The sequence below is a fragment of the Balaenoptera musculus genome, chromosome X, assembly GCF_009873245.2.
Source record: "Balaenoptera musculus isolate JJ_BM4_2016_0621 chromosome X, mBalMus1.pri.v3, whole genome shotgun sequence".
Classification (NCBI taxonomy): Eukaryota; Metazoa; Chordata; class Mammalia; order Artiodactyla; family Balaenopteridae; genus Balaenoptera; species Balaenoptera musculus.
In genome coordinates, this window is record NC_045806.1 from 20,392,327 (window position 1) to 20,404,580 (window position 12,254).

The following is a 12,254-nucleotide window of genomic DNA, read 5'->3' on the forward strand; positions in this document are numbered from 1 at the left end:
GGGATGTACCGTCAAAAGGACCCCACCCTCCTCAATGCAGTGTTTAATGTCCTTTGTTCTTTTCCTTTGGATTATGAGAGAATTCATATTTAGCATCCAGTTAAAAAGTACTTTCTACCCTGTACTATCAATAAGTTATCCCCAACTGGTCAGTAAAGTCTTAAACACATTCTCACCTGCCGTCGTGGGGGAATGGAGGGCAGGCCACCATAGGGCGCGCGGCCCACCCTCCCTGCTCCACGACAGCCTGGTCACAGGGGAGGGAAAGGCTGCCTGGGCTGGCCCCCGAGCAGGCGCTCACAAAGCAGAAAGCGAGGTGCCAACTGAATGACTCTGGAGCAGTCAGATGACAAAGCCCTTTTTCTCCAAACATAGTAGAGAAGAACATCACATTTGAAGAGAGTAGGGAGAAGCTAAGGCTTGGGTTACACTTAGAGTTTAAGTGTCACACCGGATGTGAGAGGTTCTTACAAGAGATGATACCTTCATGCCTTGGCCTTGTAAAGACTAGATTGTTATCAGAATGGTGATGGCACAAGGCATTGACTCTCTGAGACAGATGAACAGATAATGAACGATATTTCCAGAAAAATGTAGGCCAGGAGTCATATCTAGCTTTTATATATGACAAAACTAAAATTATAGTTGGGGTTGTCATCTTTTCTTAGTAATGCATTTCAACTGTAATTTAGTATTAGACAGTGTTACATATTTAGTAACATTAGTCAGCCATATTAAAATGGATCTGATGACAATTTTTTTTCTTTTAAAAATATATTAAGTTTTTACTCTTTTCAAAATGTAGGATGACGAAAAGTCGGAGGTACTTTGTCTGTAGGGACTTCTTTGGGTAAGGTAATGTGGTGACCTTGAATATACACATAATTTTAATATATACATGTATTATATAAATATTAGCATTATATATACCAAAACCTATTTTCCCTTATATTTTTGTATTTACCACATCTATTTATATACCTTATATATTTGTATGCTATTTAAATAATATTTAAATATGGAGTTTTAGCATTTATAAAATTATGAAGTATATACACACATATATACAGATATATTTTTATTTTTCTGAGCACCAAGCATACTTTCCATTTTCTGAGCTACATTTGGTAATTCTTGTAAAAACATGCAATCTGTGGACTGGCTTAGGGATTAGAGTGTTGTGGATAATGAAAAAGGTTTTTATTTTGTTTTTTTTTTTAATTAATTTTTTATTGGAGTAGAGTTGATTTACAATGTTGTATTGGTCTCTGCTCTACAGCAGAGTGAGTCAGTCATACATGTACATCTATACACTCTTTTTCAGATTCTCTTCCCATATAGGTCATTACAGTGTATTGAACAGAGTTCCCCATGCTATACAGTAGGTTCCCATGAAAAAGGTTTTGGTTTTAGCCCCTGTCCTTGGAAACGCTTCCAAGTGGCAGCAGGAGTCCACTTTCTGACCTCAGCAGGTGTGGTGTAGTGGGTGTAACTGAGTCTTTGTGTGATGCTGCCGATCTTGCTTTGCCTCCAGATCCTGATCCTGGATGTTCTTTTCATTATAAGTCTCCTGGGAATGAATCCATTTTGGATCTGCTCATTTTCTTGTGATGTTCCCCGTTCCAGTGTCTTGAAGTTCTGCTAATTGAGGCTCTGATGGACTGTAAGCCTCACCTGAATAAATGCTTCACCTTGGAAAGAATTAGAAATAGGGAAAAAAAATAGAAGCTGTGATTCCTAAAGTCCTTGCTAGAGTATCTGCCATTTTCCATATAAATGTTAGGCAGCCCAAAGGCTTCTAGGCAGCACATTTTAATTTCAGGGGAAAGATAAAGTTTGTCTTCTAGGAAAAACCATATATATTCCTGGATTTGCTCTAATTATGTGAGCTTTGACGAGTTTTAAAACCTTCTGGGTCTCTATTTCCTCATCTGTAAAACTGAGACTATAGTAGGCTTTGAGAGATTAAGGCATGCAGACACTGTACACTGTGAGCACTCAATAACTGTTAGCCATTGTAATTCTATAAAGCTAAACAGAGCTAAAGAACAGGTGATCTCTGTTTACATTAAAAACTCAGTTTATATAATCTAGGTTTACGTCATGGGGTTATCCCTGTCTCTGGTTACACCCAGGGCAGGGAGCTGGATTTGTTGAGCGTAAACTGTGAATTGAGGTCAGAAAGGGGCTGGCAGTGTATGTGCTGAGAAAGTGACCAGGCCAAAAGGCCTGCAGAAATGGAACATTCCCCTGCAGTCCTCCGAGAGGAAAATGGGGAGCTGGTGGCCTCTTCCTCCACGATGCAATCAGCAGTGGCCTGGGAGAAGCACACTTGGAAACAACCCGGTTAGCAAAATATGCCTCTTGGTTTTGGTTTTTCCTGGTTTCAGAGCCTGAGTTCCTACCACTATATTGTTCTGGTTGGGTTTGTTCTGCACTCCCCAAAGACGCTAAGCCTCTTACTTGTTTCTGACATTTGGGATCTTGGAAACAAAGCATTTTATAAAATTAAAGAAGGATGACAGTAGATGTTCTGGGAAAGGCTGCATGCATCTTTTTTCCCCCTCGATTTTAATCAGATATTAGACAACCAGGTGGTACTCTTGTTAGAGAGGCATGAGGTTCTGCAAACCTGGATTCAGTAAACTACAGGCAGCAGTATTCAGGTCTTCACTATTTCTCAACACTGTCTATCACATAAAACATATATTCATTTTCTAGCGCTGCTATAATAAATTACCACAAATGTAGTGGCTTAAAACAACACAAATGTATAATCTTATATTTCTGGAATGCAGAAGTCTGAAATCGATCTCACTAAGAAAAAATTAAGGTGTTGACAAGGCTGCATTCCTTTTTGGAGACTCTAGGGAGGATTTGTTTCCTGGCCTTTTCCAGCTCCTAGAGGCCATCTGCATTCCTTGGCTTATAGCTCTTTCTTCCATCTTCAAGGCCAGCAGCGAAGCGTCTTTCAATCTCTCTCTCTCTCTCTCTCTGACTTCCCTCCCTCCCTCCTTCCCTTATAAGGACCCATGTGATTATATTGGGCCCACCCAGAAGGTCAAGGATACTATCCTCATCTCAAGCTCCATAGCTTAATCATACCCTCAAAGTCTCTTTTGCACTGGAAGGTAACATAGTCACTGGTTCCAAAGAGTAGGATTGGACATCTTTGGGGGGGCGCATTATTCTGTCTACTGTGAGTACCTAGCAAGGCATTGTGCTATGCCCTAGGTAAGCAGTAGTGAGCAAAAATAGCAGTCCCTGCTCTTGTGGCAGTTTACAGTCTAAAGAATGCCACCATTCCCCAACTTCCTACAATCTTGACCCCCCCAAAAGATTGTGAGTTATATGTGATACCATATAAGTTGCCACAAGCCACTCAGTCTCTTAAAGCTAGCGATTCTGAGTCAAATTCAACTTTCCTTGTTTTCAACTCCTATAACCAATTACTTATCAAGCCCTGCTCAATCTACCTGAGAAGTGATTCAAGTATTTCCTTCACATCTTCACTAACATTGACCTCATCATTTGCCACTGGGATATTGCAATCACTTCCGAACCTGTTTTTCCTGCCATCAGTCTCACCCTATTCCAGTCCATTGTCCTCACCATGGTGCCCCACTGTCTTAAAGAAATAAAAGAAAAGGCAATCGGAAGAGCGGTGGTGAGGGAAAAAATGGCTAACCTTTAATGAGTTCTCACTATGTCCCAGGCATTTTTCTACGGATATGGTTTATATGGACTATGTCACTTAAACTTCAAAACAATTAAACGAAGTAGACATCATCATCATCATCAACCCAGTTTATAAATGAAGAAACAGGGGCACAAGAGAATCAAGTAACTTGCTCAAGGGCACACAGATAATTAGTGGAACTATGGTTTAGACCTGACAATCTGTAGAAATTGACAAGATGATTCTAAAACGTATGAAAAGACAAAGGACTAGGATAGCCAAAATTACTGTGCAAAAGAAGAACAAAGGTGGAGCTTTATCACTACCTGGTGTCAAAATTTATTATAAAGCTACCGTAATTAAGACACAGTGGTATTGGCACGGAGATAGACAAATAGATCAGTGGATCAGAATTGACAGTTCAGAAATAGGGCTTCACATATATGGTCAATTGATTTTTTGCAAAGGTGGGAAGGCAGTTCAATGGAGAAAGGACAATCTCTTCAACAAATGATACTGGAACGCTTGGACATCCATATGTAAAAAATGAACTTTGACTTATACTTGACACCTTATACAAAAATGAACTCAGAATGGATAATAAACCTAAATATAAAGCTTACTGCTATTAAATTTCTAGAAGAAGACATAGGAGAATAGCCTTTTTTAAAACAAAAAATGTATTTATTTATTTGGTTGCGTGGGGACTTAGGTGTGGCAGGCGAGATCCTTAGTTGTGGCATGCGAACTCTTAAGTTGCAGTATGCATGTGGGATCTAGTTCCCTGACCAGGGATCAAACCTGGGCCCTCTGTATTAGGAGCACAGAGTCTTATCCACTGCACCACCAGGGAAGTCCCAGGAGAATAGCTTTGTGACCTTGGGTTAGGCAAAGATTACTTAGATCTGATACAAAAAGCATAACCTAGAAAAGAAAAAAGTGATCAATTGGACTTCGTAAAAATTAAGAAATTCTGCTCTTCAAAAGGCACTGTTAGGAGAATGAAAAGACAGGCTACAGACTGGGAGAAAATGTTTGCAAAACACGTATCTCCTAAACGACTTGTATCCAGATTGTATAAGGACTCTCAAACCTCAATGATAAGAAAACAACCCAATAAAGAATAGGCAAAATATTTGAAGAAACACCTCAACAAACATATAAATGGAAATAAGCTCATAAAATGGTACTCAGTATCACTAGTCATTAGGGAAATGGAAAATAAAACCACAATGAAATACACTAGACACCTATTAGAATGGTTTAAAACAAAACGAACCTGTCAATACCAAGTGCTGACAAGGATGTGGAGCAACCGAGACTCTAAACATTGCTGTTGGGGATACAAAATGGTACGACCACTTTAAAAAACAGTTTGACCGTTTCTTATAAAGTTAAATGCAGACTTACCACGTGACCCAACATTGCCATGCCTGGATATTTACGCAAGTGAAATGAAAACTTATGTTCACAGAAAATCTTGTTTGCAAATGTTTACACTGACTTTGTTCATAATCACCCCAAAGTGGAAACAACCAAAATATCTTTCAACTGTTAAATGGGTAAGCAAACCCTGGTACATCCACAGGATGGAATACTATGCAGCAATAAGAAGGAACAAACTAATAATAAAAGGAACAACATGGATGAGTCTTAAATGTAGGTATGTTAAGGAAGCCAGTTCCCAAAGCTATATGAATTATGACTCTATTTGTATGACATTCTGGAAAAGGTGATATATAGGCACAAAAACATTGATGGTTGCTAGGAACTCTGGATGAGGGAGGAATTGACTCCAAATATGGATGAGGGAATTTTTATATAGGGAACAGTTTTATATCTTGATGTGGTGCCTGCATGCTTGACAACATTTTTCAAACCTCCCAGAACTGTGCACTGAAAATGGTAAATGTTACTCTATGTATATTATAACTAAAAAAAGTTTCACGCTTGACTCAGTGAATATGGAACAAACCGGTTGACTACTGTAAATTAGGTTAATCATCTTGCAATTAATTCAGTTCTCTGCCTCCTCTAGCGTGTCTTTTCTGGCCATGGGTTTTCTCAGCTTGTGCATCTCTGTCGAGCTGCTGTAGGGGACGGCAGCAGTTGGACTCCTTAGAATCAGCCAGCGTGCTCGTTGGTGTGCTCGGAAGGCTCCAAAGATGGTGGGCACTGAGAACGTTTTCCAAAGGCCTCATCCTGTGGAAAGCCAGGCGATTAGGGAGCTCAAGTGCAGGGGGTGCTGAGCCATGGTAAGCGCTGTCGGGCCAACTAAAGCTCGCTGGAATACACGCACGGCCAGGGACAGAGCCTCAGCCAGTGCACGTGTGGCCAGACTGCCTTGGGGGTCCTCCCGGGGAAGAGTAAGGCGTGGGCCACACTCTCCACTGTTGCCATTGTGGGCTGTAGTAGCTGACGAAAACCTCACATGGAATCGCCCAGTTCACTCGGATGGAGTACAGTTTCACTTCTCCACACGCCCAGATATATTACGGAGCACACTCTCTCCATCACCAAGAGTGAGTGGCCGCATTCTTCCATGGCTCTTCAGCCACAGGTGTAGCCGATGCTGCCGGGGCCCTGCCCATCTCCCCGGGGTACTTGCCATCCTGTACACGAGGACTGAGTGTTACTGCAAGCACTCCTGACGCTCTCTCTGAGGGCATCCAGGCCACAGGAGCGTGAGTGGCTCTCACATGTGGCAACCCAGAGTGACGGGAAATAATGCCCTCAGGACTGTCGTCAGTCAGGTGAGAGAGAGGAGTGGATGGAGAAACAGCCCAGCTTCCTTGCCTCTAGGGTGGAACCACCTGAGCTTGTCCTGTACTGTCTCCCAAGGGCCCAGCAGGGACCAGTTGTCCACAGCAGGCTTCTGCTCATGACTGGGCCTTTGATCACCTTCTTGCCCATCCCTGACCGAGCTGCCCTTGCCCTGACCAGTGTTTCTCGGGATGAGCTCCCAAATAAACTCCTTGCACTCGGATCCTCTTGTCAGGGTTTGCTTCTGGGGAACCCAACCAAAGGCACAGTCAAGACGACAAGTGAACATCTAGTCCGTCCCATGACAGAGTGGGCAGATACACCTCTCTACTGAGAGAGGGGTACCCGGGGACGCCAGCTTAGGGGCTGCATTTGGATCAAGCTCATGGTTTACAGAGCAGGGTAGTGGAGGGGTTCCGAACCAGGGGGATGATTTTGCCCCCGCAAGGCCTGTTGGGCCATATCTAGAGCCATTCTGGGTTATCACAACGGGGGACGAGTGCTGCCGGCGTCTAGCGGGTAAGGCCAGGGATGCTGCTAAACATCCTACCGTGCACAGGAAAATGCCCCCTAACAAGTGCCACTAGTGCCAAGGCTCAGGCACCCTGGCGCTCTGCAGCACAGCACTCAGAAGACCCGGCTCGGGACACTTTTCTCACCTCTAGAAAGGGGATGAAATATTTCTTCACACGAGTCTTGAAGTAAAGTAACTAGAGCAGGGGCTCAATCGTTCCTTCATTCTTGTGCCGACTTTGTGCCAAGGAATGACCAAGTTGGTGAGCAGACAAAGATGGGAAAGGCATCGTGTCTGCCCTCAGAGAATCCAGAGGCTGGGTGTGGAGAACGGTGCAAACACTCGATTCCCTTCCGACGCGAAGCCTGGCTCTGATACGGCGTGTGGTACGTGTGCTTTGGCAGAACAGCAGAGACAAGGAGGCGAGCTCCTTGGAAGTCAGGAAGGGGTGTTTGAGGTGATGGGTGGAGATCGGCAGGTGACTAAGCAGAGAGGGCACAGAGCCCTGAAGGGGTGGGCCTGTCGGTGCCCCGTGACTACGCTCAGAGCACAGAAAGCAAAGGAACGAGAGGAGAGGAAAGAGGTGGGGAGGAGACGGGCGCCGGCTGGTGAGGGGCCTTGTCTGCAGGGCTGGGACAAGGTGAGCCAGCCAGGCATCCAGGGCACCGGCCCTGTTGGGACCTGCACAAGCCGAGGGTGGCTGTCTCCTTCCACCCTACGCCCTAGGCTCCTGGTTGCCTCACCCTAGTCCCAGCCCTCCTCCCCTGTCATGCTGAGAAGCTACGGGGCCTGGTCTGCAGGCTGGGAGCAGCCCCCAGAAATCTTGCACTTCTTTACTTTTTAGAAGGATAACCTGACTCAAACACAGGTCCACTGTTCCACTTCCCCTCCAGCAGAGTCTACTTCAGATCCCCAAGAAAGCAGAGCTTTCCCTTTCTAATTAGCCTCTCCACCTAAACGGAATACTGTCCCAGACCGGTACTTTTTCAGACCCAACACACAGCAAATTCCTGAGGACAGAAGGTGAACGGGATCATGGTTGGTGAGAAGCCTGCAAGAGTCTGGCAGGCAGCTAAGTTCACCTGTTCAGGCTGGAAGAACAGGCAGTGCTTTGAGTGAGGGTCAGAGCTCCTGCTCACCTCATTCAGTTGGGCTGGATTACAGTTGGATATTTGGATGACTGGATAGCAAACTATGGTTTAACTATCCAGTCTTACACTTAGCCTAAAGGTGGGCATGTGGAGGGGAAAAGAGAGAGACAGGGAAGGATGCTTAAAAGAGCTAAGAAACTAAACCGATTTCAAGCCCCCCCTGAGGCATCCACAAGTATTCACATTGGCCTTTCACATCCGCGGGTTCCGCATGTGCGGTTTCAACCCACCACGGATCAAATATAATCAGATCTGCAGAGGGAGAACCAGGGATGGGGATACCGAGGGCCTACTGTAAGGACTTGAGCATCTGAGGATTTTAGCATCCTTGAGGCGGGGCGGAGCGGGGCGGGTGGGTGTCCTGGAACCAATCACCCGCTGATACCGAGGGATGACTGTATACATTTGCCCCAAGGCAACTGATATGCCAGGAGAAAATTATTCTTGTCCATTCCTGAACGAGGGACATGTTTAAGGAACTCTTAGTCAAGGAGTTTTTAATCCTATTTCAGTAGACTGTATCTACTGTAATATGTAATTATCATAATTGCTATTGGTTAGAAAAACACATTTATTTTATGGTAGTCTGTAATTCAGGAATTTCACCAGTTTATCTTGGATTCTTCTCATTTGTGACTTCACTATGAATATTGTATCATCATTATGTCTACACCTAAACATCAAGAGATTCTTTAAAAAGAAAAAAAAAAAAAACCTGTCCAAAAAGGCTGGCAGATTGCAAGGCAACAATATTAATGGAAAACAATGGCCCATAAATTACCTAGGACTCAATCATACCACTCCAAACCACCACTAGGACTGTAGCTGTGGTCTACAGTTAGAGTAACCATTTAAACTGTACTGCCGTCACCTGGAACAACAGTTCTCAACCCTATCAGATGCAAACCACCTTTTAAAACAAACAATTTAATCCTGAATGTAATTCTTAGACGATATAACATACCTCCCACATACTTTGAAAAAGACTATAAAGCCCTTTCTGAAATACCTAGAGAAATAAAAGGTAAGTACTTCTGTAAAAGAATGTCATGTTACGTGCACATCTCTCTGAAAACCATTAGGCAGGAGATCACTGGAAGAATCAATGAAGAATTCTGATGCTTGCACCACATACAGCGAGCCTCCATGTAGGCAAGAGCTATGTATGGGGACTCTTTGGGTGTGTTAAATTGGCGACGGACACCAGGAGCAGTCCTGCCACCGGGAACAAACAAGACGTTCCAAAAACAGTGAATAATGCTTGCTGAAGTGATCGCCAAGAAATGACCACCTTTCATGACCTTCCCGGCAACTGCAGTACCACGAAAATTGGTGTGTATTAAAGCCGCACCAAAAAATGATCGATTTTTTGGTTGCCTGCTTGTGCTTTTCAAGGTTCCAAGAAAAGAAGGGGTGGCGAAGCCCAGCCCTTGGTGGAAGTGCGGGCCCGAGAACCAGAAGTGAGGGGGGCGGGCCTGCGCCCAACAGGCAATAGAAGGATGAGGCCTGAGCCTACGATCTGCGCAGGCGCACACGCGGATGCGCGCGCCTGCGGGGAGGACGTGCGGGGCGGGGTGGGGGGGCGGGAAACGCTTGCATTCACATCCGGGCCATCCGCTGCAGCGCGAGGCGAGCGAGATCCAGCGCGGTGGCCGCTCGAACAGCGTTAGGTCTTTCCCTAAACGCAGGTACTTTGCGGGCTGCTTCTTCGGGGGCGGGTGTCTTGGTGTCCTTTTTGAGGTGAGGCTGGTCGCGCCACTGTGGAGTGGCCGCGTTTGCAAGAATGCTCGTCGATACTGCAGACAGGGTTTTCACCCGGTTCATCCGCTCACTTAGGTTTTCTCTTCTCTTAGGGCCCCCATTTTGTTTTGTACCGCAATGCAGCAGGCTCTAGAAAGAGCTTTGGATCGTGCGGAGTATGTCATTGCAAGTGCCCAACAGAGACCTCCGGAAAGGAAATACCCATCTAATGGGGAGAAGTCTCTCTATGAAAAACTTTATGACATTTATGTTGAAGAATGTGAAAAGGAGCCTGAGGTTACGGAGGAATTAAGAAGCAATGTGAACCTGTTAGAGAAGCTTCTTAGGAGAGAGTCGTTGCCGTGTTTGGTGGTCAACCTGTACCCAGGAAAAGAGGGCTATTCGCTGATGCTCAAGGGGGAACATGGATCATCTGCAGAGACCATTCGACTGCCCTATGAAGAAGGGGAATTGCTCGAATACTTGGATGCAGAAGAATTACCTCCTGTTTTGGTGGATTTCCTGGAAAAGTCTCAGGTTAACGTTTTTCATCGTGGGTGTGTCATAGCAGAAATACGGGACTACAGGCAGTCCAGCGGCAGGGAACCTCCCCATTACCAAAGCAGGCATATTCTCTTACGTCCCACGATGCAGACTTTAGCCTGCGATGTAGAGGCCATAGCCAGCGATAACCAGAATTGGACCCAGGAGGACAAACTTTTGCTTGAGAGCCAACTGATCTTAGCTACAGCTGAACCACTGTGTCTAGACCCTTCTATATCAGTGGTCTGCACTGAAAACAGACTGCTCTATAACAAACAAAAGCTGAACACTCTTCCCATGAAAAGGAACTTCAAGAGGCATTCTATGGCCTCTCTGAATCGGCAGCAGGAGCTGTCTCGTCCACCTCCTCCTGAGCTAAGAGCCCTGACTTCCTGCAAAAGAATAAGAGAAAGTAAAACAGGTGGGAATTCCGGCCTCAAAACTTTTAAAGCAGGAAGTTGTGTAGATACGTGGAAACAGAGACCCTGTGACTTGGCCGTACCTTCTCAAGTGGACGTGGAGAAATATGCTAAAGGGAAAAAGTCTGTCGGATACGATGATTCACAACCAACAGTCTGGCCCGTGCATGAGGTACAAGGTGGTCTTGCATTTGGATGTGAGGCTGGCTACCAGTCCCAGGCAACAAGGCTGACCGTCAGGCAGCTGACTGATAATTCACTTGCCTCTGGAAAAGGGTCCGGTAAAGAAGCCACGTGGGAGAGACAGCTGTCTCCCCCCCACCCCTCCGCAGATGGCCATCCCTGCAGTTTCCTGCCCAGGCCAAAGACTGATGCTGGGAGAGTGGTCAGTCGGCCCGAGGAGTCGGTCCAGAAGAGCACCCAGTGTCCAGTGCAGATGTCACACAGCTCCAGTGGCTCCGCCGGTCTCGGGCAACCTTCTCCAGGGAAAGAACCAGAACAGCCTAAGACTGGGTGGGTTCAGTCTTCAGTGCCCGGCAGAGGAGCCAAACATCCAGCTCCACCCATGAGACTTCCTGGGCGCTCAGGAAGGAGCTCCTGGGGTGACAGCCTCAGTTCACAGCAGGCAGGGAGCTCTCAGCCATGTCCATCTCCTGGCCCTGCTCCTAAGCCACCAGGTCTTTCCCAGAAATCCTCTGTGGAGCTGAGCCCGGTTAGCACGCTTCCTGCCACCGCCCTGTCCACTGCGGGCTCATCACGGACGACCCCGGATGCCCGGGTCACGGTCACGTCCGTTGGCGTGGAGGTCACCAGAGTAGTGGGCCCCAGTCGCAGAGGCCAGGCCTCGGGGAGAGGCTGTGCCACCAGGGCCCCAGCTCCCGGGGGGATGCAGCCGGGCCACCTGCCCGCAGGAGCTCCGCCGCCGCCGCCGCCTCCTCCTCCTCCTCCGCCTCCTCCTCCTCCTCCTCCGCCTCCGCCTCCTCCTCCTCCTCCTCCGCCTCCTCCTCCTCCGGTAGAGGTTCAGATGTTTTTGAAAGACGCTTCGGGTCTCGGGCCCTTTGCTGTGGTGCAGCTGCCCCACGGTTTTCTCCTGGGGAGAAGCCAGCAGCGGGCCCCGCAGCCGCGCCTCTCCCAGCTGCTTCCCAAGCGGCCCCCGCAGTGGCCCTGCGCCCCGCCTCCTCAGCTGCCGGCATCCCAAGGTCCGGGGGCACGGGGTCCGGGGGCACGGGGTCCGGGGGCACGGAGTCCAGGGACACAGGGTCCGGGGGTACGGGGTCCAGGGACACAGGGTCCGGGGGTACAGGGTCTGGGGGCACAGGGTCCGGGGGTACAGGGTGCAGGGGTACAGGGTCCGGGGGCACAGGGTGCAGGGGTACAGGGTCCTGGGTCACAGGGTGCAGGGGTACAGTGTCTGGGGGTACAGGGTCCGGGGGTACGGGGTCCGG

The 12,254-nt window shown here is 47.3% G+C and overlaps 1 protein-coding gene across 1 annotated transcript; it reads left to right on the forward strand.

The window, feature by feature from the left end:
* Positions 1-9,985: 9,985 nt before the first annotated feature.
* On the forward strand, positions 9,986-11,843 carry LOC118888970 (transcription factor SPT20 homolog). The gene is made up of 2 exons (XM_036840492.1): positions 9,986-11,623; positions 11,826-11,843. Exons 1-2 carry the CDS (start codon positions 9,986-9,988, stop codon positions 11,841-11,843), a joined length of 1,656 nt encoding a protein of 551 aa, XP_036696387.1.
* The last annotated feature ends 411 nt before the right edge of the window (positions 11,844-12,254 follow it).

Excerpts from the sequence above, each read along its gene's own strand:
- LOC118888970 (XM_036840492.1), top strand. The coding sequence starts at position 9,986 with ATGCAGCAGGCTCTAGAAAGAGCTTTGGATCGTGCGGAGTATGTCATT.